The sequence below is a fragment of the Trichoplusia ni genome, chromosome 12 (assembly GCF_003590095.1).
Source record: "Trichoplusia ni isolate ovarian cell line Hi5 chromosome 12, tn1, whole genome shotgun sequence".
NCBI classification, from domain to species: domain Eukaryota; kingdom Metazoa; phylum Arthropoda; class Insecta; order Lepidoptera; family Noctuidae; genus Trichoplusia; species Trichoplusia ni.
The window spans coordinates 4,812,437-4,840,327 of record NC_039489.1 but is presented as its reverse complement, the minus strand read 5'-3'; the positions used below and the strand labels follow the sequence as shown (position 1 = coordinate 4,840,327).

General features: G+C 34.0%; 1 protein-coding gene across 1 annotated transcript in view; it reads right to left on the bottom strand.

Moving 5' to 3' along the window:
* Positions 1-17,393, bottom strand: part of LOC113499453 (regulator of hypoxia-inducible factor 1-like) — a 30,462-nt gene extending 13,069 nt beyond the window's left edge. The window contains exons 1-6 of the mRNA XM_026879937.1: positions 17,243-17,393; positions 10,543-10,697; positions 6,908-7,078; positions 6,339-6,495; positions 5,870-5,972; positions 3,857-3,944 (exon numbers count right to left, since the gene is read on the bottom strand). Of these exons, the coding sequence (XP_026735738.1) occupies positions 3,857-3,944; positions 5,870-5,972; positions 6,339-6,495; positions 6,908-7,078; positions 10,543-10,697; positions 17,243-17,303 (735 nt within the window). The 5' untranslated portion in view covers positions 17,304-17,393. The remainder of the gene's footprint in view (positions 1-3,856; positions 3,945-5,869; positions 5,973-6,338; positions 6,496-6,907; positions 7,079-10,542; positions 10,698-17,242) is intronic.
* Between the last annotated feature and the right edge of the window lie 10,498 nt (positions 17,394-27,891).

Below are 27,891 nucleotides of genomic sequence, written 5' to 3'. Positions count from 1 at the left end.
TAATTTTGAATAAGTATGTGCTAGCTTTTATTTATTTTATTTATTAAAAAATAGAAAATAGAAAATTACATAATTTGTCCGGGACTACATCCGAGTGGACTCCAGTCCAAACGCGCGGTGATGTAGTCTTGACCCCGCCTCCCCTCAATTATTCTCTTTAAGGTCACTATTTCAATATTTAAAATAAAAAAAAATAGTCCATTTCTAAAAAAAGTTAAATATAAATTCTGAAAACCCTTTTTTCCAGATAAATAGTATCCTATGCCCTGTGTCAGACTCGCGTCTATCAGTGTACCAAATTTCATTACAATCGGTTTAGAAGTTTTGGCGTGTAAGCAAGACAGACATACTTTCGCATTTATAATATTAAACTAACCATACTTAATTAAGTACCTAATCCTAAACTCCCAATCACCTTCATACCCAATTCAATAAAACTACCCAAATTGTTTGTTTCTGAAGACCCTTCAGACATAGCAGTAGGCTACGGAATCTTTGGAAATCTAATAGTATTTGACCTGTTGTTGCTGACCGTACGAAGTAAAGAGTATTGCATAGCAGCATAACCTGTTTACTTAGAGTAGTATCCAGTCCTGTTGAGATAAACGTTTCGTAAGTTTTAAGTAATCGTGAAATATGAGTATTTTACTGCACGTGAAATTGCAATAAAGGAGAGAGAAGGGGACGAGATTTGATGATAATGTATACTAAGATTGTTGGTTAATTTGTAAACTTTGTGATGATATGATTCTATGAATCAATTGGTCTTTTAAAATGACTCCCGCATTAAGTAACATAGTAATTGTGTCGCACGGTTTCACAAAAAATCAAGTCACATGCACAAAAACACCCAGACTCAGGACAAGCATTCTTGAATCATACGCTTGTTCTACGCGGGGATTAAACCCACGACACGTCACGCCTAGAGGGTTTGGAGTGATGACCACAAAAATTGGTATGTTTGTAGTGCACGTTTTTCAACGGGGGCAAAGGAAATATTTGACTTTTTCAAAGTTATTATGTAATCTTTTGATTATTTTAAGATACCACTGACAAAACGGCGAAGACAAACAACGTGGGGAAACCTAGCCTAATAATATTGGAATGTAAAATCGCCAAGCCGCAATAAGCTAGCGTGATAATCAATGATGATTAAACCTTCCCTATTTTGTATGTTTTATATATGCCCGGGAAGAGGCCTGTGGAAAGCAGTAGGTACGAATAATGTTAATTATTGAATAGTTCAAAAACATTTTTCAAACAGCCTTTCCTTCATCAATAATCTTTTTCAATCAAACACTTTAAATAAAAAACGTAAAACGGTATGTAGATATCCTTCATAATATATTTTTTAAATCTTTTGTATTAATTTCCCACATTCCAGACGAAATTGCATGAAGCTTATTTGCTTGACGTAACGACTGCCCTTTAACGCTTTTTGTGTTAATTCTGCAATGATGTACAATGTTTTCAACATACATTTTTAATAACTTATTTTTTCACTTTGACGCGCTGAAACTGTTTTTGTCTTTTGTTGTGTATTTAATTCTAAACGTATTTAATTTCCAATTGCTCTGACTGTATTGACAGCATGGATGGCCGAGTGGAGTTGACCACGCCAAAGCCACTGAGGGCGAAGTGTCGCGGATTCGATCCCCGCGTAGGACAAGTGGGTATCTTTGTGCATGTGATTTGTATGTTTGTAAAACCCCCTGCGACACTAGGGTTAAATTCCCTACTGCGGGAGTCGTTTCTTTTAAAGAAAAAAAAATCTAACTAGCTATCGCCCGCCTGCTACTAAACGCTACAAAATGATCCCACGGAACATCATCATCATCATCATCTCAGCCCATAGCAGTCCACTGCTGGACGAAGGCCTCTCCATAATTTCTCCAGCGCGACCGGTTCTCAAATCAGGACAAAAACTATGTGCTAATCCTGGTTGTAATCTATCTGTCTATCAACTTTCGTCTAATTCCGTTCAGTATTTACTGCGTAAAAATGGAACAAGTCATCCATACATACAAATTTTTGCGTTTATAATATTGTTAGGATTTCCTATCATCCTAACTGGGCCCCAATTCTGCTATTTACAACTCCTGATGAATGAATGAAATTTGGCTCAAAATGACAATTTTCTTATTCTCTTAGGCATTTTTCTACACAATAATTGGAAATTCAGTGCAGAACAGTTTACTCAAGGTCAATACAATTAACTTCCAGTTATTGTATTGGCAAAATGCTTTCAAGAGAACAGGTATTTCAAATTTAATCCAATAGGGATGATGACTGGGTATAAAAAGAAAAAATCTCATTAGTCCCTCAGTTAGATAATTGAAAAGTATGAGACACGTATTTTTTCCTTTTTCAGAAAAACTAGAATTGACAATGATTAACTGCTTTAAAGTTTAGGAGAGGGGGCTTGTGATGTCCCGATATGGTAAAATTTATACTCAATCGTGACGTCACGCGTAAGTTTCATTCACTGTAATTTGGTCAGTTTATGTTTGCGGGACAAATTAAAAAATACGTATCCATTATTATACAAAAAACTACAAGACGGACACTGCAAAAAAAACTGTCATCATCCCTATTGCCATTAATTCAACGGCCATTGTAAAATAGTAGAATCGGGGCCCTGGTATAGTAAATGAAGTCCCTTCTAAAAGCACTGGCATTTACTACGTCACTATGTTAGTATTGGAATGTAAACTCGCTAGAACAGTCTGAGCTTAAACAGCTGATATAGGCAGTAATGTTACGAAATATTCGTTAACTAGTTTATAACTAGGTTTACTGCTTATTAGATTATTTGGATATAAATAGTCCGTGTAATGAAAAATATGTGGAAGTTATTAAAAACGTAGACTGGAATGATTCATAGTTGGTCCAGTAGTTTTGATTGCTATACTGGAGGTTGTGAGTTCAATCTATCCAGAACAAATGTTTGTGTGATGAGCACGATTATTTGGTCTGTGTCTGGTGTTTCCAAATATTTAAGTGTGTCTATCAGTTATCTCATTATCATTCTAGCCTTTTCCCAACTATGTTGGGGTCCGCTTCCAGTCTAACCGGATTCAGCTGCGTGTTCGATTCACTTATGCAGTTATAGCTTAGCCACATAATACAAATTTTGCTTAGTATGAGGCTATATGGCGTTGTGATGATAGGCCATAGATGCAAGATACTAAGCGACATCTTGTTGGATTTTATAATATCTAACGTAGATTCTATACAAAGTGTTAAAATAAATGATTTGTCATAATTTCAATTGTCTATATGATATCACGGTTCTGTTTCTCCCTTTCAGGTACGAAACCCTGAAAACGCCTTAGTGTTTCATTTACATTTTAATACAAATTAAAATTATACCAATACCTTTAAAATATGACACAATTCTACAATTGAATTATATTTATCTCACTTGAATAAATTTGTAATTATACAAATCCAGGATAACTTATAAATATTGTATTCGACGGTTTTAAATTATTCAATTTCATTTATTTGTTTGTAAATATTTATTGAAGCTTAGTTAAAATGTTTAATTATTAAGTCATTTATTTGATATCATTAAAATAACTTCCGTCAGATAATTCTTCGTTATTTATTTAACGTCTCACGCGTATTTATCGGGATCGCCCGACTAGTTTCGAACCCAACCGGAGTCCATAATCATGAGCTGAAATGGTGGAGTGGACAGAAGTAAAACCGTTATTAAATATCATGTTATTTTTGACGATTGACTATGCGATATACTTAGTGATTACTCATTAAGGATGGTAGAAATAACAATTTTTATTTTGCAAAAATTTTGATGTTTGGATTTTCTCTCACTTACTTAGTAGGTACTTACATTTTCAATGAACTCGGGATTAGCAGTGTATCCATAGCCGATGAAAATCATCGAATGTAGACCGAGAATCATCACCATGGTGTAGAATCTGAAACAATGAGCTTGGTTATATATAGGCTGATATTTGGATCTGAAGGAAATTTCATGCCATTTTCTCTCTAAAGGAATTACTATAGTTTAAAATGTATTTGAAAAACGGCCTCTTTGAAGAGAAAGCTTTTTTCATTTCGAGCAATATTTTTTAAGAAAGGTAGATTTTTCAAAAATAAGAGTCTACCACTAATTGCCTAATGCCTTTATGATAATCGTTAGCAGATTTTTGTGATATTGGTATCTACCATCAATTGGAAGTTCAAAATTTTCTTAAATTAAATCCTGTAAAAATAAACAATTCGTCTAGTTATAATTTGGAAAGTTATTCAAACTCACATTTCGTTGTCATTATAAACAGAATGGATGGTAATTCATAATACTCTGTGGCTTATCATAACCTAGGTTTAACGCGACATGTTATAGAGGGCACGTCGAAAACTGTGGTTAACCGCAATCATTAACTGATAATTATTCGATTTTAATTCGGGTACAATCGATGGATTATAATTCATGTTTGTATTTAATTTTACTGTAACTGTTTACCTAATATTTGAATAAATTGTGTGTTCTTTGGTATAATTAGGTGTTATGGCTTTTCGAGTAAATAATTCATACACAGGAATTTATCATTGTAAAATGATAATTCTGAATGATGCATGATGGAAGAAGATTATGAAACTCTTAAACTAATTTTATGTTTTTAATTTTCGTTCTATCCGAATCTATATACTAATATTTAAAGCTGAAGAGTTTGTTTGTTTGTTTGAACGCGCTAATCTCAGGAACTACTGGTCCAAATTGAAAAAATCTTTTTGTCTTGAATAGACCATTCATCGAGGAAGGCTTTAGGCTATAAACCATCACGCTGCGATTAATAGGAGCTCAGATACAATGGAAAATGTGAAAAAATCCGGGCAGGTATACCTAAATTATAACTTATATCTTCTACCCACGGGGACGAAGTCGCAGGCAACAGCTAGTCTAAAATAACGCTCGGAATGGCATGGACAATAGAAACTATTTTTAATTCAAATTTGGCAAGTGCTATTCAAAATTTACATTATAATTTTTTTCTATTTTTTTGACGATGATAATATTTTATAAGTGTTTAAACTCGCCAATGCGGCTGAAACACGTCGTATAATTATTATTCTAATGAGAACAGAATAATAATAACAAAAGTCCTCACTCCCTACTCCAATCATCACCTCATCGACACAAAACAAAAAACATCGATTCTCGGCATACCTTGAATGCATCGAGTACTCGGTACACCGCAATCAAGGCGAGTAATTATTCCGATTTTAATCGCGAGAGGATATATTGGAAAAATGTTTTTCTTATTTTAATTCTGATGGGAATTTCTATTATGCGAGAGTTAAATTATGATGGGAGAGAATTGAAGGTAGGCTTGAATTAAAAGGAGAAAAACCGGTCAAGCACGATTCGACCTCGCGACAACTTGCGAAAATAAATTTGTTTAACATCTTTTTTTATAGCCGGACCTGTAATACCAACGTTATCTTTGAAAATTTTAACAACTATCTGTAACAGTTTAGTAGTGTAGTGTAGTAAGACACAGCCTGATGTCTAACGGACACATATTGGTGCCTTAGTAATAGGCTGGGTTTGAACCCTTTGGGTGCGGAGCCTAAAAAACCAAGTATGCTGTAAATTTGATCAAAGAAATGAGTAAATATTATGTAAAGTGAAAATAATAATTTTGTCTTTAGCCATTTCTATCTCTTTGCAGCGCAAAAGACGATCCATACTCCTTTTATCTCTGTCTATCAGTAATATGCAGGTGAAGATTATCACAATCTTCACCTGCTTCTGAATGAGTAAAGCTCACTTCGCAATCTCCACCTGCAGCTATTTCCATTCTAAAAGCATCTTACTGGAGGTTTTTTACATGCTTACCTTAGAGCCTGAAAACATTTGAAGAGTCCACCTTCAGCGCTTCCTCCATGTTTCAACGCTTTCCAATTCTTCTGGATGCAGAAAGCCAGCATGTATTTATTTGCTAAAACAAAATGATACTTTGAGGTAATATAATAATTTGGGAAGAAATAACTGGAAAATACAATATAGTTTTTTTTTTGAGTAATATAATATGGTTTTGGCATGACTATGATAATATTTGAATTCACAGAATGCCAGATCCACGGATCATGGATCTATGATACACTTGACACGATATCAATTAGTGTAGATGAATGATCAATTGATCAACTCGTACTGATGCAGTGTAGGCTAAGGAGGATTAAAATGCTGTCTTTCAAGCTGCTTTACGATCAGCTGGAATGTCTTGCAAAGCAGCTTGACGTTAACTCACCTAATTCTCGTTCTTGCATAACTTTGTTAGATTGATAAGATAAAATAAAATTACCTTCTCCATTCTCCGATGGTTTTAAAAAGTAATATGCTGAACATCCAAAGTTAACCAGGAGTAAGGCGAGCAGTAGCACTCCAATAATATAGTCGAGGGTATCAGGCGGCTTGTAGTCATCCTTTGTCTTGCAATACCGCACTGATAGCTTGTCCACCTGTTGATTACAAATACTTATAAATGTAGGTAGTAATTTCCATGATGATTTGTAAAGAACTGGTATCCAAATAGTCCTAGACGGAGATAGTCAGAAGTAGGTAAGGTGGTATTTGCCTTTCAGTCGGATAGGAATTGTTCCTAATAAGATTTCCAATGTTAAGGTTATTTATTCGACACTTCTCCTTGTAAGATTGTTAAATCTAAAGTGAAAAATATAAGACAGAACGTTATGAAACCCATCCCAGTAATTAATTGAAGTTTCTTGTGCTCTGCAAATGAATGGGTACCCATCATGTTGTACAAATTGAAGATTCATTTTCAAAATCTTGGTACTATAACCATGTATCTGAATAGGTGCCAGAACATGACCCACCATTCTTGTTCAAGAGCAAGATAAAAGATCATCTTACCTGTAGTCCATACCCCTGATGTATGCTAGCATTCAAGCAGTCTTTCAGAGCCTCAGCGGTGGACTCGCCTCCGTCAGCATGACTGATGTTCAGGCCGCAGTGCTTGGAGCCGCACACTCCTCGATGCAGCTTCGAATGCTGGTAGTTCGTGTACGAGAGCGACGAGAAGTTCTAGAACAAAAGGAGATGTTAAACTGACAGAAGTATCTAAGATATTTTTTTTCTTCTTTTTGTATGATTGATTTATAACTTTAGAGCATTGCCGTTGGTACATTTTTTGTTGTGATGGCTTTCTCACGATGAGGACCTTTACCATTTTCAGCAAGTGTCAACACGTTTGTAATACACTCACAAAATCGTTCGTTCCGAGATACGATCCAATGGCAGTCCAAGGATCATACCACTAGGTAATTTCTAGTTGCAGCTAGGAGCGAAAGCTTGAAAGCAAGATTATAAAAGATGATTAATGCACTTTTATCAATCTGTACATTTCTTCTTTGGTCTTCAATAGAATCTGGAAATACAGACGATTCAATTATGGTCCAACCTTTGACCAGGAAAAATGTGCATTAAATGCTCATTCAATTCAAGGCTTTTCAGATCGTAATTCTAGAATTCACGATCAGTTATTCAACTCAGGATGTACAAAGTTCCATACATTTGAATAATTATGTGTACATTGAAACAAAAAACCTTGTTTCTGAAGATAACTGAAGATTTCTTGCCTCTTCATTTCGAGTGGTAACTAGTATTACAAAAAGCTCAAATGATTCGTGTCGTTATTGAAGTTGAAGGTTAGGTGCATATTATGTTTCCTGGATTTTTTAGATGAAAAAAAATGCATTTGTTATATTATGCATATTGTTGGCTATTTTTTATATATTAGCGGTAGATTCATTGAATGATTGTGCAATTTTGTATGCATGAGAACATAATACTTTACATTTAGAAATTAACTCGTGTTGTTTGTACTTGTATAAACAAAGAGTTAATTTTTCAAAATTTTCCAGAAACAAATATTAATTTGTTGCTGGAAAATTTCACACTAACGCAGATTTTGATATGAAACTTTTGCATTTTTTTTATTCCAGTGACCCTTGGACACTGTACGTCTAATTTTTTATATTATAGTTTCTAAAACTGCATAATACTGGCTAAATGCTGCACAAAAGATCATCTGCATCTACATCTTCTGCTAAATTAAAATTCGCACAATTCGCGAAATTCGTCGCACAGTTATGTTCCGAAACTCTTAAATACTTTAAAGCTTCCTTTATTTTATTTTTTCATCCAAAAATGCTTATCTTTTTTTTTTAACAGAAACCGGATTTAATCATCTACCTTTTCTTTTGGGGTCGGGTTCCAATCTGGACCCAGAAAACACTACTGTTTGAAAAGAAGTAACTGCCTATCTGTCATCCCGAATCCAGTTACCCGAGCAACAAATCATGAAGAGATTTAATTGAATACTGAACATATCTATACTAATATACAAAGCTGAAGAGTTTGTTTGTTTGAACACGCTAATCTTAGAAACTACTGGTCCAAATTGAAAAAATATTTTTGTGTTGAATAGACCATTTATCGAGGAAGGCTTTAAGCTATAAACCATCACGCTGCGACTAATAGGAGCGAAGACACAATGGAAAATGTGAAAAAAAACAGGGCAGGTTAAATCATAACTACTACCCACGGGGACGAAGTCGCGGGCAACAGCTAGTTATTATCTATTATCCAAACCGGTCCAGCAAACATTTCATATAACTCAAACGAAATCTAGTGAAGATGTAATAAGTCACAGCATATCGTGTCAAGGTTTTGTTAACTTGCTACGTGCGCAATTTAAGAGGCAGGACAAACATTTTAAGTGCATGATTATGACGTTATTTTGGCGAGAAAATGTCTGATGTGTTTGCTAAGATTGCCATATGCTTGAGAATTATTAATGGACTTGTGAGGACTGGGTTTTTGAAGTTTTTATATATTATCATGTATCTAATACTATCAAGTATCTTGTTCACAATATTGGAGGTGTCCTGTTGAACTCAACTTGAATAGATTTTTTGATCACGATTTTTGGGATAAAGAATAACTTAAGTTAAAAGATTTTTCTGCCATCAATATTTTTTTAGATTCGTACTTAGATGTCTTGAAACTCGCAGAATGATAACCTGAACATAATTATTTTGTTTTTTTTTTTTAATATGGTATGTTTTTACCAGGAATATAGGATTGCTTGCTTATTTGTACTATTCAGAGATTCCAAACATCATTGTATACGACGTGTTGGTCTATCGATCCTAGCTCTACAAACAATTGTAGACCACAAATGTCTATTCCAAGTTTAGATGTTCTTGTGCATAGTAGTTTGAAGTCCCTAGTGAAGGTGCGTTTGTCCACCGCGGCCTAATAGGTTCAAGTATGAGTCGGATTTACGACACCGAAGACAAAAAACAAAAAGCAATCCAAAAATTGTTCATCCACCGCATCTAAAAGCCTATTTTTTTCATTTTCGTAGCTACATAAGGCTATAGATTACGGTTACTGAGATACAGCCTGGTGACCAACTGACGGATAGAGATCAAAGTCTTAGTAATGGGGCTCTGATTTTATTCTTTGGGTATGCAATCCTAAAGCAAGATTTCGTTATTCAATGACATACATTTCTGTACTATGTTTGCTTGAATACCAGAAACTAATTACTCACAAATATTGGCAATATTGACAGTGGACAAACGGCCTTATAATCAGACAATTATTTTGCTTGATAGTACTCAGACTTGCACGGTTAGCTGTTTGCTACAGGTCATCATGTTAATGTTCAATAAGGCCGACGTGCTGCGGTTTTGATACCGCACAAATAATTGTATGAAGGTAATATTATTGTTGCGGGAGAAGTTATTTTATTTGAAGCTCACTCTTGAAACGCAGCGATAAAATTGGATTTTACGAGGCGTGTTTTTTTTTTTTTTTTATATAATAATAATAATAATAATAAATATTCCACAACTTTCACACAACGCCATCTAGTCTCAAACTAAGCAGAGCTTGTATTATGAGTACTAGACAACTGATAAACATACTTATATATTTCTAAATACATACATAATATAGATAAATTACACCCAGACACAGAACAAATGATCGTGCTCATCACACAAACATTTGTCCTGGGTGGGAATCGAACCCACGACCTCTGGTATAGCAGTCAGGGTCACTAACCACTAGACCAACAGGCCAGTGTTATATAGATTATGCATACGATATGCATTTTTTTAATTAGTTCTTAAATAAAACCAGTCGAGGTTTGCAGCTTTTGAGTACGGATCCCTAAAAATGCTCACTACGAGGTACCCATTTCGAAAATGCTGTCTTAGGAAAATTTGTCACTGTATAGAAGCCATTTCACAAAAAAATGTGAGACTGTTCTCATATATATGTAAAAGTTCTTGTGTCATGGTGCACGTAATTGAAGACCTCCGAAACAGCGCGAACGATCCTCATGAAAGTGCTTATTAGGTTGGTATGTCCCCATTTTTTTTATTCAATAGTACTCATTTGTTCGGTAAAAAAACGTTTGCTGGGACAAATACTTCACAAAAAACAAAATTATAATTAATCGCTTACAAACATACCTTAATAAACTGATACAGCGGCGTATCATCTTCCAAGAGAACCAGGTCTACGATGCAGTAGACGGCGTCAGGCTTCTTCAGGCACAGGTCGAAGTCGTCCAGATCTGAGAGTGCTGGCATCGAGTGGTAGTCGAATATTGATTCTGGAGGTTCATCTGTTGGAAGTAAATGGAGATTAAACGAGAGCAGTGATGGTTATGTTAAGGGTGGAGTATTCCTGGAGAATTCCCGTAGGGACTGCCACTAACTCTTCAAGTACCTAATACTGTTGCAATAGAGTATTTGACTTTAAAACGCTCTAATTAGCCCCTTTTGCCTCTTAATTCTCAGTCAGATGGTCGTACCCTCGTCTTTATTAGTCCATCAGATAGATTTATAAATATGTAAAAGATAATGGGTTAACCAAGAAAATCCTCTAGTTTAATCAATAAACGTGACAGTTTCAATGAACTTTTAAAAACTTATCTCTTATTAATAGCTAAAGAAGTATCTAGACAAAAGTATAACAATCGTTCCTAGATTAATGCAGTACCTAAAAATTACGAAACATACTATCCTAATATAGAGTCGTGGTTACAATATTGTTTGACTAACATTAGTGTGTCCAAAAAGTTCTTACTAGTAATCTTTCGGCAAGGTCGGTCCCAATTTTATGGGGTCAAAATATGTAAACATTATATTACAAGATCATGACAACCGTGTATTAAATTTCGTATGTATTTGTCAAATGACAAAATAAGAATATTTAACCTCATTGTCATACTATTTACATCTTACAAAATACTTGAACATGTCTGTTTGCTGTGTCATTACGCAAAAACTACTCAATGGATTTTGATAAATTTCGACTTATGGATGGTTGTGATAACGAATTACATTTGATTGTATCCCTATTGTAGGGTTTCTTGTGTCAGGCTATGGGGTAACTGGTAGAAGATAAAATTAATAGTTCTTTTTTTTATTTTATCTGAAATGGGCAAATCGCAGAAATAAACTTAGGGGTTACATGAAGAACTTATTATTTGTGGTTATAACAGCAACTGCAAATGCATCACCTGAGAAAAATAACTATCTAGCTGTCACTGTTCATGAGATAAAGCTTGTTTATAATTTACAGACGGACCAACCTGAGCTTCAGTAATAGGGTTCCGCGTTTACAACCTAGGTACGGAACCTCAAAAAGCAATCTTGAAATGGTTTTCCTATAACCACGTAATCGTTGCCAATATATCGAACCTTGCATTTTAATCTTAAGATTGCCCAGAAATACTATTTACAGATTAAAAAAAACTCATAAAAGCTAAAATTATGTTGCAGTTAATATTTAAAACCGGACAATATCCAATTAGTCTAAATGAATTATTTGAAGTGCTTTAATAATATTATTGGTTACACAAACCCTTAAACTTAGATTTTTTTACATACTTAAAATCTGACAAAGTAATTATTTAAGTACCTAAAACAGTTATTGCCAGATATTTTTTGCCAGACCTTGATTATATTCGATAATCACCATCACCATTGCAGGTAAATTGTCATTAGATTAAATAAAGTAATTTAATTTCATTAAATAAATTAGCAGGGCTGAAAAAGGCATTTCCTTAATGTCATACTCATTTATTTTAATTACCTAAAAAACAAACTGCTAATGAACTAAAACAATTTTTGCAACATTTTTTATTCGCCCATCAAAGCAACTTTAACTTCCAGTCGACGTAAAGTTTGTCAGCATTTAAATCCTAACCGTAACTTGACATAAATAATATTTTAGATCAATAGATACAATCGTCCTGAAATTATTTTACTTTAAAACGTCGGCTATTGGAATTGTTTTGGCAATATTCTGTTATTATGATGATAAATTTTTGGAGGTTATTTATTGCAAAATCAACATATTTTTTTATTAAAAAAAAATGTTACATGTATCGAATAATGTCGTTTCTTTTCACTTAGAATTTCAAACAAGAGAAACTGTCTTTACCCAAAAAATAAAAGCATCCTAGGAACAATGAATATTTTTTTTAGATTGCCGTGCCAAGTTCCTTGGTACGCCCCTCTGAAGTAAGTAAGTCTATGCAATAATCACAGTCCATGTTAAAAGAGATGTAAAAATCTTGGTGACAGTTTGAGTTCAAGCTAGAAAGTTGGAAGGCTTAAATTGTTACAGATGATGCCTCCTATGTTACTCCTATAGCGCCAAATATTAAGAAAAAATATCGAGGTTAAGTAGCGCTTACTGCAGTCATAAATTTGATGGGTGACCAAGTTGTTATGCAAAATTTATCTTTTCCTTGCCTATTTATACGGAACCCGACTGTTGCGACCTCGACTCACATTAGTCCGGTTTAGTTTTTTATTTAATTAACTATTTCATAACAATGTCGCCTTTATTTTAAATTGTCTAGCAACGATATTATCTGATTTGCTAAAGCAGTAAGCCAGCGTTATCGCTATCTTAACTGGCATGTGCACAAAAACAATAGCAATGAATGCTTTCGTTAGTTGGATAATACTGTTGGCCGTTTATAATCCCCGACGCAAAAACGACATGGAGTAAGTACTATGAGGTGATTCTGTGTGAGTCTGTTGACGTCATCGTAGCTCGCAAACGGATGAACCGATTTCGATTTAGTCTTTTCATAATAACTTGTACATCTGTAATGCCTTTCATAAATATAGGTTTAATTTACAGTGTTTTATTCATCACAAACAAGTTATACGGTGCTCCCTCTAACTGCTCTGACAAGAATTTATAGTGCTAACAAATAAAATAGTAGCTCAAATCGTAAAGTTTATTCTAGTATTTATGATTTAAAGAGCTGAGTTGCAAGCATTGCGTTATGCTTATCCTAAAATCATAACTTTGTTTTGTAGGTATGTAATGGTTGGAGTTGAAAATTTGGCTAATAATGAAAATGAGATTTAAGTCCTAGGCTGAAACAATTTTTCTTTTTTATATATTCTAATAAAAACACAACATCATAAAATAAGATGTAATAGAGCTATATTCTGAATTAGAAAAAAAAAACATAAACACACACATTTGTTAAATTAAATAACTTAATTCGTTTTGTGCAATATACTTAAAAAATTAATACTGAATTCATTTTATGGCTTTATAAATTACATTTGATTAAATAATACAAAAAACTTCACAAATTATAATTTGATTTCAAATAATAATCAAAGATTTTCCAAAGAAGTTTTAATTTTTACTGTGACATCGCCATATTTACAACTACAACTTTAAGTTAATAAAAGAAAAAATAATCATGAAAATAACCTAAAATGCAACACCAAAGGTTAAACACCTCTGCAACGCAAACTCAGTCTAAACAGGTGTTTTCGCAAGATAAAGCTATGTACAACTGGTTTATTAGATATATCTGAGTGCACACGGTACGAAGCTAGCACAAAAGCTAGCCAAGGTGTGCTATGTTCAAATTAACTGAATTAGCAACTGCTTACTAAGCTTTCATGTTCGGTCTTTATGATCTCTTGATGTTACTGAAGATGCAATTTGAAATAGTTTTGGATCACAACCATATTATTAAGAGTGTTGGTTGGATGGATATTACAATTTTGGATTGCATTTTTGTTTTAAATAACTTCGGGAAAGATTCAAGTCACATGAAATCCAGACTGAGAAGAATTCGTGGATTCACACAAGTACTTGTAAAACACGGGGATCGAACCCATGTCGCGTCTCGCACAGAGATTTTGTGTTGATCTTTACCACTCGGCTATCAATGCAGTAAATCTATTCATTGAAACTGTAATATACAACTGTGGTCCATAAGGCAGACTTAATGCTGCAAGGAATAATCTACCAGTCAACCTTTTAATTTAAACCAAAAACTTAGTTGAAAAAGTTCTAACTAGAAATAACAAAACATTAAATAAACGGGACTATGTAGGTGGCTTTGGTGAATTCTGGCAGGATCTGAAGTAAATTGGTGCAAAATAATCAGACAAAATTAATAAAAAATGACGTGGTATTAAAAGTATCTGGCCAAGATAGTGCAGTGGAGAAGCAGACTTAATTTAAGCCGATAGGACTCCAAATATAAAGGAATACAGGCGGGAAGGAGAAGAAGGATTCATGTATCTACCTCTAACAATAGCATGTCCAAAGGATGTCCCCAAATAAAACAAGGAAGACTGGCAGATATCGACCAAAATATTGATCAAAATACAAGCGGAAATCATATAATCTTCCTTCAAGGAAACATATGTTTATAACTATGACGCATACATCCACAAAATAATGAAATATACGTATAAAACACGCAAGGAATCGCTACGCATGAGGTAACTATCGCAGTTATTTCTTCGCAATATCCTTTAATTATAAACACATTTAAACGATGTCCGGTAATTATTGACTTTCTCAAATTATGAGTAACTAGCCCGCTACAAAATGAAAATAATCCCACAAGAACATAATAATCCCACTAAACAAATAAAAACTATCCAATGTGATAATCCAGGTTATAAACTAACTGTGTACCAAGTTTCGTCTAAATCTATCTACAATAGGAAAACTTCAATATTATTTTGTGAATACTGAATCAACAAAATACCGTAAGCGATGTCTTTCTCAATCTTCTTGTCTTCTTTATTGTCTTAAAGTTACCATTAAAATTCCAGACCAAAAATATAATTTTATACGCACATACAGGTTTTTAAATGAATATCACATTTATCATCGGCCTAGCCTTTTCCCAACTATGTTGGAGTCGGCTTCCAGTATAACCGGATTCAGCTGAGTATCGTGTAACGGCAGTATAAAGACTGTCAAGGATGTATGAATAACAGCCGGGAGCCACAATTTAATGTGTCTTCCGAAACACGGAGGAACTCATGACAAAGATAGTCAACCCTTCTACGGACCAACCGCGTCAAGCATAGCCTAAACTAGCTATATTATAAGCTAAAGATTTCTAAACTCTTGCTCAACACCGAACCTACAACCTCATCCACCTAAATTCATTCAATTACTCACAACGCAACGACATTTCCAGAGTACCTCAAGTTTAATATCCTCCTTGCTAAGTTAACCAGAGCCTAAATCAACTGAATCCAACGTCGTCTGCATACAAAGTTCCACTCTCTATTTCCTCCGCCCTCCATCTGACATGGCTATCCGACAATACTGGAGAGAGGCGTTCCGTGTTGCTAAGACAGGTTTAATAGGTCAACGAAATGAGAATTTCTGACAGACTCTTCTAGGTATATAGAAAATGTATTTTTATAATTAGTGTACTGGTTTATGATTTTTCTCCGATAGAATTTTTTGTTTGAAAATTGAATTCAAATGAATGTTGTTCTTTTGTATGAACATTGCACTCCAAAAATATATCCAAGCAATATTATAAAGGCAAGAAAATTATGTAAAGCTGATATATACTCGCTGCTTCTCTGTGTGGATAGGAATATATAAGTTAGGAATTTAAAAATCGGAAAAATAGATTCAGCTTGCACGCAACTTCTTCTCGTTTTTGTAAACTCTTTCATTTCTGCTCTGCTTTTATAAATCGTACCGGGATTGAAATAGATAAAATAGCCTATAAATTTTCTCAATGAACGGGCCAAATACTCGTAACACTGAAATATTTATAAAAAATCGGACGATTAGTTTCTGAGGTTGGCGTTTTCGAACAAACTAGTGGTACAGATAAATAAATCTGCGAAAACGACGCGTTTGGCCTTGTAACTTGATAAAGTATAGTAGATGAGTAGAAGTAAAAGTAATTTCATTAGCGTTATGTCATTAGTATCTACAAATAAACTTTTACAGTAAATTCCACCTTTACTGACAAAAGAAAACATGGCGGAAAGCGAGTAGTGTCAGACTCTTACTGACTAAACCTAAAATGCCGTGCAACGTCTCCCGCGTTTTGACCGGTGCGTCGAAATGTAATGCAATTTAACACTCACCGACCGCGGGGCAAAAACTAAGTTGTTCATTGTTAAATATGGAAACAATAGCATAATATAACCCGATTTAAATAGTCATTCAATTCGTGAAATAATATTAATGTTAATCGTTTCCTTGCGTGCGTGTGACAGTACTGAATTATGCATGTTAATGTAATATTTCCAGTTAATTTTATTAATTAAAATGTCCGAAATTTTCGGTGTAAAGTCATGTTTAAAAGAGCTTACAATTTTTTATTTCAACTGTAATTATTTCTTTGTATAAAAAGTTACAAAAGTTAAAAACAAATTCATGTTTTGTCACTTTTTTATAAACAAGTTGGTAAATTGATGTCAGCATTTGTTAAAATAATCAATCTTATGAACATCAACATCCTCCTATAACATACTGGCACTCAACATTATTTTATTCACAGTTCAAATACTCATATTTGCATCAAAACATAATAAATACAAAGCACCCCGCCCTGTCTACATTTTTTTTTTATCTTGCCCACGGTGTCCCACTGCTCGGCAAAGGCCTCCAGTAAATCCTTCCACGATTCTCTATTCTGGCCGTCAAAAACTAATTAATTCCTTTTTTTTATATTTCTGTTATTAGGTACTATAATATCTCCTAAATCCCGAATTTACTTAAAACAAGGGAAGAAACCCGGTACCCTTTAAAGCTCACTCGCAGATACCTAAAACTCCCTACCAGAAGTTTTCTTAATGAGTATTTTAAAGAAATTCAATGTATGATTATTATTATCAACCCTACCTTTATCAGTAATATTTTGTCCATAAACATTTATAACACAGAACACTAGAAACCACCACATTTTAACAGCACTGCATGCAACTGTCGTTGAAAACAAGTGACGATCAGGCTCTAAGTATTTTACGCAACGGACGCTGGTAGGGGCATCGGCGCTTACTCTACGAGATATCGTAAGATATTTTATTAATGACGACCCATTTAGTTGACCGTGAATTTGGTAAATATTATCGAAGAAATTAGTGTCGGGAAAAACAAAAAAAAACTTGTGAAATGCGAGTTGAACTCGCGATTTTGAGGGTTACGTATATCGGTTAGGTAGGGGTAGGAAAATCGATTTGCAATAACATATCCATTACAAAATGTGAATGTAAAAACTATTGTTTAACATTGAGCTTAGAATTTATTTTTTCTTGTTATAGTGGAACCATAAAAAATACAACCTCTGTGAAAATGTTAACTGTCATCCTATCATACTTAACGAGAATAAATTTAAAGATAGATTAAATGAGATACAGCATGGCGAAAAGACTGACGGATAGACAAACTGAGGAACAGATCCCTACTAATATAGTTAAGTTTTATACTTTGGGTAATGAAGCCTTAAAGGATTGTTTCAATTTTAACTGTTCATGGCCTTGCGGTTTTATGAATAGATTTGAATGCATGAGGTTGCTAGTTCAAACCGCATACAGCTAAGAGCTTCTCGTAATTTACCTCTTTCGAAGTTATTTGGTTTTTTCTTAATTATTCCTAAAATACCATAATTTGTAAAAGCTTCAGGGGAACATCTTAATAAAATCCTATCTTTTTTTATTTATTTTTATATAGCCTACTGTACCTCACTGCTGAGCAAAGACCTACAATAAATCTTTCTACGATTTTCTGTTCTGGGCCTCATGGAACCAGCCGGAGCAGTAAGTGTTAAAGTCGTCCAAATATTGAAAATGAGCCATTGGATACATACATTTTTTTCTTTATGGGAAAAAGTCTCAGCCCAGTACTGTTCGTATAACGGCTGGATAAATCACAACTAACTTGAAGTGTTGACTCATCACAATAAACCTTTTTACAGTAAAGCAACAGTTCCGGGTCTATTGTAAAACATATGCATGTGAAACACTAAGAAAAAATGTACGACAAGGCTATTAGACTTTAGTATTTGCTTCACTAAACCACGAACTTCTCTGGGGTTCTATGTTTTAGCCGACTTCAAAAAAAGGAGGACGTTATCAATTCGATTGTGGTTTTTTTTGTAATGATCTTGTTATAATATATATTGAAAATAACTAACGTAATATTCTGAACCACAAGTCTGACCAGGCAGATAAAAATTTTAAACTAGCACGTTTTTATACACTCACTTTTCTTGTTTGTTTGTCATTCAGGCTGGATTTTTGCAGCTCAATTTTTATGGTACTTCCCGAAATTTCCAGGGTAGCTTCAAACCCGACAACAATGCAATATTGATAACTATAAAAACGGCTGAACCGATTTTAATAAAATTTGAATACCACATTTGAAAACATGGGTAATTAGATTTTTAAATCTATTTATTTTTATTTTGTAGTATGATAGAATTTCATCAAATTCTCAAATAAGTATATCTATGTTAATCCAACATAACTTAACGTAACTTAGTTGGAAAACACTAAAACATTTTGCAATGTCCTCCTTCGCAATACTCGATCATGCGCAGAACCTATGTACCAATGATATCTACCCCTGAACTTAATATATTTACTAATGATTGTACGTCATTACCGATGTTTATTTTAATATTTTCGCACTATTTCTCAACCAACTTCAAAAAGAATAAGGTTTTCAATTCGTCTGCATGTTTGTTACTACAGAACTTCGGACTGAATGTTGATCCATGAAAAGAAATTGAAAATGATTGATGAAATGAAATTGTTGATTCATTTTTCATTTCCAAGAAATAGCATTTGATCCCATAAACTGTTTATTTTTTTTGCAATTCTTTTTAAATTTTATTTAGTTTCGCATTTAGCGCAAATGTTTTAATTTAGTGTGGAAACTGTTCTGGATTGTGTACTGTTTATTTTGTATGTATTTTATTAACTATTTTATATCTGTTTAATTCCCAAATAAATAAAATAAAATAAAAAAATACTTCAAGTTTGGCGATGCAGTTTTTTTTAATTCGCTTGTATGTTTTTGCTGTTTAAATAATATTATTTAATTGACCGCCGAATTACGTTCGACGACAAAAACATTGTAGTGGTTTTGCGGTTTTTTCGCGTGGATTCATTTGCACGAGGTGCAGAGGAATACAGTTCAGTGCAGCACGTAGGCAAGTACTAGAGAGACTTATGCATAGTTACATGTACCTGTTGACACACAAGAGTGGCTAGCATCGCCGCCGCTGCGTCGTTAGCTCATGACGAATATGAACTCTGGTTGGGTCCGAAACTACATTGTCGGGGTATCTCGATAAAAACGAATCAGTGAGAAGTTATAAAACAAATATTTTTTTAATTACTCTAGGACACCACTGACAAACATTGAAGTTAAAACATTGTGGAGCCAGTTATGATTATGGACTCCGGTTGGGTCCGAAACTACTCGGGCTATCCCGATAAAAACCCAAGAGTGAACCGTTATGAAACAAGTAGTTCTTTTAATTATTTTAAGACACCCCTGACAAAAGGAGTCACCAAAACATCGAGAAGGAATCCTGGATTCCAAATATTGAAATCTGTAATCTCCAACCGGCCAATGGTCCAGCCAATGATCAAGCGTCAGAGCAACTCATTCACTCAAGCGTCCATTGGCAAGATGAACAATTCTGCTTTATCAAGTCACACGAAAACAATCGAGGCTCAGAACCCAAGTCACCTAAGGTTTGTGTAGCCACATCCTTATATGTACCATGGCCATTGAAGTGTATCCATTTGAATAAATTTAGGTATCGAGATCGTATCGATATTGATTCTACGGATAGCCGGCTGGTTGAGGTCACCACGACAAGCCCACCGTGCGCGACGTGTCATGGTTTTGATTCCAGTGTAGTACAAATGTTTGTGTGATCCAAGAATGCTTGTTCTGAGTCTTGGCGTCTTTTGCATGTGACTTGAATGGTTTGTGATACCTCCCGCGACAAGACAATTAAATTCTTTAGTGTGGGAGTCGTAAAAATCTCCCTTCCAGAACGCATAATTATCCTTAATTGTAGTAACTCGAATTATTGTAAAGCTTAAAACGGCTTGAAATAAAAAATGATTTTGATTTGGACGGAGAATATATTATAATCCATTTTTGAATCGTTAAAATAAACTAAATGCTTTTAATTTAAGATTTCTGTGAAAGATCATTACAAAAATAATATTTTATTTACTATGTGACAGTTATAGTCACAACCATTCAAGTGTGATTCGGCTTTGCAACGATAAGGGTTTCGTACGAATTGGCTAAAAAATACAAATCGGTTGGATACCCACAAATTATTGGCCGTAACAACCATTGCTTAATCTCGATCATTATTTTAAGTATTTGTTAAGCGGAAACAGAAACACACCATCCGTGAAAATTGTAACTGCCAAGCTATCATAGTTATGAGATACAGCAGACAGGTGGACAAACAGCGGTGCCTCACTAATAAGGTTCAGCATTTCTACACTGAGTGCGGAACTCTAAGAATAAAAATATTATTTTAAATACGCAACACATTGTTAAGGACACCATTGACTGCGTTATGGATGAAACGGCAACTGGGTAAGAGATTGCACGGCCTCTCCAGTAGCGAGAATGGATCGAGGTGTTTAAATTGATTGTAATAATTTTTACTTCGAAATTTAAAGATATTTCAAGATCTAAATATCAAAATCGTTGTAAGTCTTTGTGTCTATACCTATATAAGTAAACAAAATAATAACGTTCTTTTCTTTCGGGTAATCTACAACATGGTTTACACTATGTTTAATTACAATAATGTGTATTTTGGAATGATTGGTTTATGTATGTTCCTTCAAGCCGTGTAAATTGACTTTTGACATCCTTGGAAAAACCTTTCTTTATCTAGTTACTTTGTAATGCGCTCATAAATTTCAAAAGATATTGGTGCCCAGAATCAAACCTTTGATATTACAGTCCAACGGTCAAAACACTAGGCTATGTCTGTCGTGCCTACCACTTAGGAAATCTTCCTCAAACTGCATAGAATGCACGGATAGCCGAGTGGTTAAGGTCACCACGTCAAACCCATTGTGCATGAAGTGTCGCAGATTCGATACCCGCTTAGAACAAGCGTTTGTGTGATCCACGAATACTTATTCTGTGTCTTTAATGTCTGTAAGCCCCTCCGCGACACTAGGATTACATTTTTAAGTGCGAGGAGTATTAAAAAAAATAACTTCGAACTTAAGATCCATAACCGTCATAATGGATTTCCTTCCCAATATTCCGACTTTTGCAACAATAATTTTAGTAATTCCTAGATCTTGAATTTCTGCAGTACTAAGTTACATATGGCTGTTCACCGAGCCGTGAGCAGTTTTCTTCTGACCGGTTTGTACAACATCGCTGTTTGTATTACTGAAATGCCAGTCCTATTGCCCAACGTCTGCAATTGCTGTTCCGGTTGGCAAATAGATGTGGTGGAAATATTTTTCGTTAATGTTGGGAAAATTTCTTTGGAGTATCCATATTTGGGTGTACAAAAGGGCTTGACGAAATTGTTTCGAAATTCGAGAGGAAGTTAATTAATGTGTGCGTTGTAATGAGGTTTTTTAATTGCATGGTAAGTCATTTCCTTTGGTTGACCTTTGCTGTCATAGAGTGAGAAGTTTTGTTTTAGAGTCCGATGCATTAAAATAGTCTTAAGAAAAATAAAACATTTTTTCTTTTAGGTTTTAACTGATTCTATTTTGCAATCTTGTTCGGATGTAATATTCAACTTCTTATTAATAAAATAGTTGCATGCAATATTTCCGTTCCAACCAATTCTAATTACAATCAAAGTGCAAGTCATCCTGACTAGACTAGAAAAGTAGCTCATTCGAAAGCAATACTGGCCTGAATTATAGAAGCTTAAAAAGGAAAAAAAAAATGCATCTATTATTCACTGCGTAATGTGACAATGAATGCAGTCATTTACTAAGAAAGTAAAATCACTAGGTCAATGATCGAGTATTTCGATTTGGACGTCGTCCATTGCGGGCTGAATGCATAAATTATTTTTCTAAACAGTTGACACTCAGCAATGGAAACAAAATCGTGAAGAATTGAATAGAAACAACAGTGTGATCGATTAAATAGTAAAGTTGATAATTCGTTAATGTACTGAAATATCTTGTTCAGAAAAACTATTGCGTTAAAATAGGTAGCCTATATAGATGATCAGTGGGCAGAACGTTGCTTAAGTTGTTACGTAAGCATCGGAACATAATCTTTTCTGTTAATAATCTGTTTTGTTTAATTTTTATGCACGTAAGATTACTTATAATTTTTATTAATATACTCGTACCTTCTAGATGTTCAAACACTAATGAAACTGACCATGAATTTTGGATGCAAGGTTAAGTATCTCTTAATATTGGTCTGAGGTCTTCTGCTTTGGAAGCTGTAGATAGTATTCTTATTTAAAATACTAGCTGACCCAGCAAACATTGTTTTGCATATTGAATTATTTCTAGTTGTATGTATTTTTAATGCCACATTATAAAAAAAATCAAAACAAACAATTTAGTCCAAAAAATAAAATATATTTTTTTAGTGTGGGCAACCCTTAAAACTTAGGGGAATGAAAAATAGATGTTGTTCTATTTTCAGACCTACCCTATATGTTTACAAAATTTCATAAAAATCGGTCGAACCGTTTCGGAGGAGTGCGGTAACTAACATCGTGACACGGGAATTTTATATATTAGAAGAGAAGATTATGCTCAAGTTTATAATTGGTAAGAGTTATATTCGTTCATAATCTATATTATGTAATGAATCCAGTTAGATAGGCAAAGAAAGGAAAATATAAATACAAATCGTTTTCAGAAGGTCATGAGATCATGGATTTTCTTTTTAAAACCACTTCGCAAAACTAATAAGAGATATTTGTCCATCCTTTTTTTGTTTTAGTTTCGTCCACATCACCTCAGCCAATATGGTCTCTTCACTAAAAGGACAGCACTTAGTATTATTAATTTTAAATCGGCAAATCCCCTCGTGCCGGTTGAGAGCGCATGTTGACATCCCAGATTCAGACTAGAAAACGGTTTTAGGAAACTGGCAACTTTATTTATTTTTATTTTTGGACCCGTCTTCGGTTCGTTTCGAATGGATTCCCACATATTGAAAGTGGAGTATTTCGTAACGTTCTCTGCTTTCGTATATATGTGTTTTGTGAGGTTTTGAAAACGGTGCTTTTAGTTGATACTTTGGTAGGGCAAATCATATTGATTACTCAAGTTTAGTGTAATAGAAAATATCATTGCTGCTGAAAAGACAGGGTCCTAACATTACGATAAAAATAACTCATAGAATAAAACTGAAGAATGTTAAAATTAAAGAAAGAAAAATGGGGTAAAGGAAGGTGCACGGCTTTTCCAACCATTACTAAAAATCCTAAGCGAGCATCGAACCCGCGCCTCGTCGTTTACTTTCGGTTTGAAGTGATGACTCATGCTATTCGTGCAGTCAATAATGTGTGTATTATTTCCTTTACTCCTTCTTTTGCAGTCCTTGTCAGGGTTCATATTTCAAGGCTCAAAGTGCCTTATACTAAACATTTCATGCATACGTACATTATGGATTTTTAATTAAGAAAAATATTGAGTGTTACAATCATTAACCATACCTCTGTAAATGCTCAAGTTTTTTAAAGATTATAGCAGACGGCCTTGCGGATATATGCATTCATCTGATTGCCTGAGGTGCAATTTCGATCCCAACGTACAAAACTACAAAAGAAAAGTTTTACAACGTCATAATATATGTATAGTTTCATGAAATCATGAACTTTAAATAAAATCACACAATTTTAATCGCGATCAAAATTTACAAAGAAAACTAAACATCAGTGTTTCAATTCATCATGACATGTCAATAACCGTCCAATGCTTAACATCGTGTCATCAAGGTTGAAAAGTAACAAAAAGTTTGTAAACACACCGAACTTACACTTGACCGAATATCTTGACACAAGGAGGTATGTAATCATACCGCGATCCGTGCTTATTGTCTTTGGGGTGTGGTCCAAGTGGTATACATATATCGGACTGGTATACCCAAATATACTTATTAGGATGCCGTAGGTCCTCAAAGGGTAAAAAAAGGAATCTTCAAGTTAATAAAATAAGTACGCATTCCACCAAGTTGTATCCCATGAACCTTGATATGAAGACAGTTAACTTTTTGCAGATGATTTGCTGCCGAAAATAACTACAAATAAAGTTTACAAATCAAGATTAGGCAAAGGTAGTTCAGGTTCTTTGATAATCAGGTATTTTTTTATGCAAATTTCTTCGATTTGATTTGACTGTATTTTTAGGGATCCCTCAGCGTTGCTTTGCCGACTTGCACTTGATCTATTTTCTCTAATTGATAATTTCCTTTATTCAAAAGTAATCTACATAGCGTAAATAACTAGCTGTTATTTGCAGCTTCGTCCCCCAGGATGTCAGTTATAGCTGCTTAAAAATAACCTACTTTTAAAGTAAACATTATTCCAAACTGTCCGCTCCCTCATGAAGGTCGGTGTCGGACGTTTCATAGAAATCAGTTCAGCCGTTTGAGAGTAAACACTCACACACTTTTTATATTATTTTGACTATGTGCTCATAGTCACTTGTTTAGTGCATATTGAGTGTCTATTTATGATGACTACGTCTCTGTACCGTACGAAAAGCATGTAAATAAATTAAAAAATCATAAAATAAATACCAATAAAATTACCCCTCAAAGCAAAAGTTTATCACTCACACCACACACTAAGCGGCTCACGTTTCCGCGAAGGCCGTACGTAAAAGAGACGGAAAATTAGAAAGTGTAATAAGAGCGAGATGGCATTACCGAGACACTTTGCGGTCGGTATAATTGAATTATTGTGCGATAATCAACTAAGGTGCTTTCTTTATTGATTTAAGGAGATAAAACAATTTGTTTTAATTTTGTTCACACGTATTATATATTTATGTATATATAGACAGTGATGAGTGAGAATAACCAGAAATGTTTTTGTAATTTGGATGAGATGTCGTGTCTTAATCAATTTATGTCCAAGCTTGGGAAAGTGGAAGGGAGTGTTTCGTATGTCAAGTAATAGTACGAATGTGTTCTTGAAATAGAAGACATTTATAGTTTTTGCTATTGAAAACATAAGATTTGTAATCTATACTTCTATACTATTATATGAAGCTGAAGAGTTTGTTTGATTGTTTGAACACGCTAATCTCAGGAACTTCTGGTTCAAATTGAAAAAATATTTTTGTGCTCAATAGACTATTCATCGAGGAAGGTTTTAGGATAAAACATCACGCACCAGTTACTTGGACGACACGATACCCTTTTGAGTTTATCCGCATAATGAAAACAATTAGGTAAAATGTTTTAACTATCCTTATAGTTGACTATTAAAAATTACACTCATTTAATTTTGTTTTCATAATTTATAGCTATTTAATTACATAACACAAATAACTAAACCTAATATTTAAATTTTAGACTGTATCAGACTAGACTTATCTCAAAAACTGTTTTTTCAATGTAACAAATTACAATTGTTTACTTGTTTTAATTATTATTTTATTGAATCAACTAACTGACAGACTTAATTGATTCTTACTTATTGCATTACATCCATTTTTAAGTATGTCTGCAACATAAAGAAACTAAGTCATGTACACTATATCGCAATAATATTTGACGAAAAGGCTTTATTTACCTAAATATTACCATATATTAGAATTATTCGGAACCTTGGCCCTTCAATAGAATTAACTTACCAAATATAAGTGGCAATAACTAAACAGTTTTGACACACTTACTTTATTGTGCTTGCGAACGAGAGTTAGTGGTATATATTTTTGTGATTAAATAGACTTTTCATTTTTTTTTTGACAATTTATTTGTTTTGACTTGCATTTCTCTGGTTATAATTAACAATTTTTGTTGCAAATTCTTTCTATAATTGTATGCTTATATTGGGAATTTAGAATTTCATTTTTTGTTTTCATCTACTTCTATACAAAGAGAGCGTATAATAAATATATGCTAAAAGACCAATTGATTATGTCAATTGCTAGCAGTATTATCTAATGCATTCCAAAAAGCAAGTGGGATAATTGACAAAAACTATTGCCCTTCTATACCAAGGAAAAAAATTTGTTGAAAGACAATCCAACTACAATGACTTAGGAAGATATTTTTCAAAAAATCTGTCCAAAGACAGCGATAAACGGGAAGGCGGATAGAAGGACCAAAATATATCAAGATTGGGCTTGGTAATATTTTTCGTAAAGTTTTCATAATCATACTCTAACATCAGTTCTTCCAACCCAGTCCCTAAGATGATCTCAGCGATCCCTACAAAGTTTTAATTCGGACTTTTTCCACCTAAAGCTCTTATCGTGTGACTGCGTAACACCGTTAAGTTTGGTCCTGTCTTAATCCCCGTCTTTGGGTGCGGTTTCAAATGCAGCGGGATTTCATTTAATTTACTACCTGAATTGATTTTTTAATTGTGTGGCTTCATATTTACTGGATGAAAGTAGAGTGATGCGTATTTATTGGGGTTAGTCAAATAGTTTTGGAGCTAACTGGCGTTCTTAACCATACGAGTATGTCTCTAGTCAGTAGTTTTTTTAGTTCAGTTTTTGATGGATTTATAAAAAGTCTGCTACTACTAAAGTCCAAAATATCATTAAATACAAGATTCAAAAGTCATTCAGGGTGACTTCTTGTAAGTGATAATTATGCATCATGCATTTAGAAATACTTAAAAAAATAAAATGATTGTGTCACTTAATTGTGATAGTTTAGCTTGAAGAAAACTGTATAGAAAATAAAGAATATCTGTTGTCTTTGGACTTCAAACTAAATTTCATCCATACCCGAATTGACAAAGGCTATGTTTTGTGGTGACCGAATTCAAGGAAAAATAAAAATAAAATTTACCTTCCAAAAATAGCAGCCAAAAAGACTCACCAAACAAAGGACAGAACTCCATCAAAGTTAATGCGGAACTAAGCAATTGTTCTATAAACACAGGGGAAAAAGGACCACGAAAATAATACATTTAATTTAACCCGCTCCCACTCAGCCCATTTTCTAAGACCAAAAGTCCACGAACGTAAGCCGTTAGTTGAGCGCTATCTCACAACTTGTGGAGAGGTATAAAGTGTTGAATGTAAATTAGACAAGGGTTGAATCGGATTTTTCAAGTATTTTTTGTATATATGGGTTTACACGTGCTTAGAATTGTGATTGGAGAACTTGTATACGTAAAGGTGGATAGGTGTATTTATTTTTGGGATAGTTTTCGTTTTTGTTTCGAAGGTTTGTTTGCTGTTGGCATTGTTTTGGCGTGTTTGTGAATTATTTGTTTCTCCACAGTACTAGTTTTATTGGACTTCGGTAAGGAGGGTAATATTTTTGCATCTATAACTGAATTGACATTCAGCCGGGTCAAGGTGCCAGCA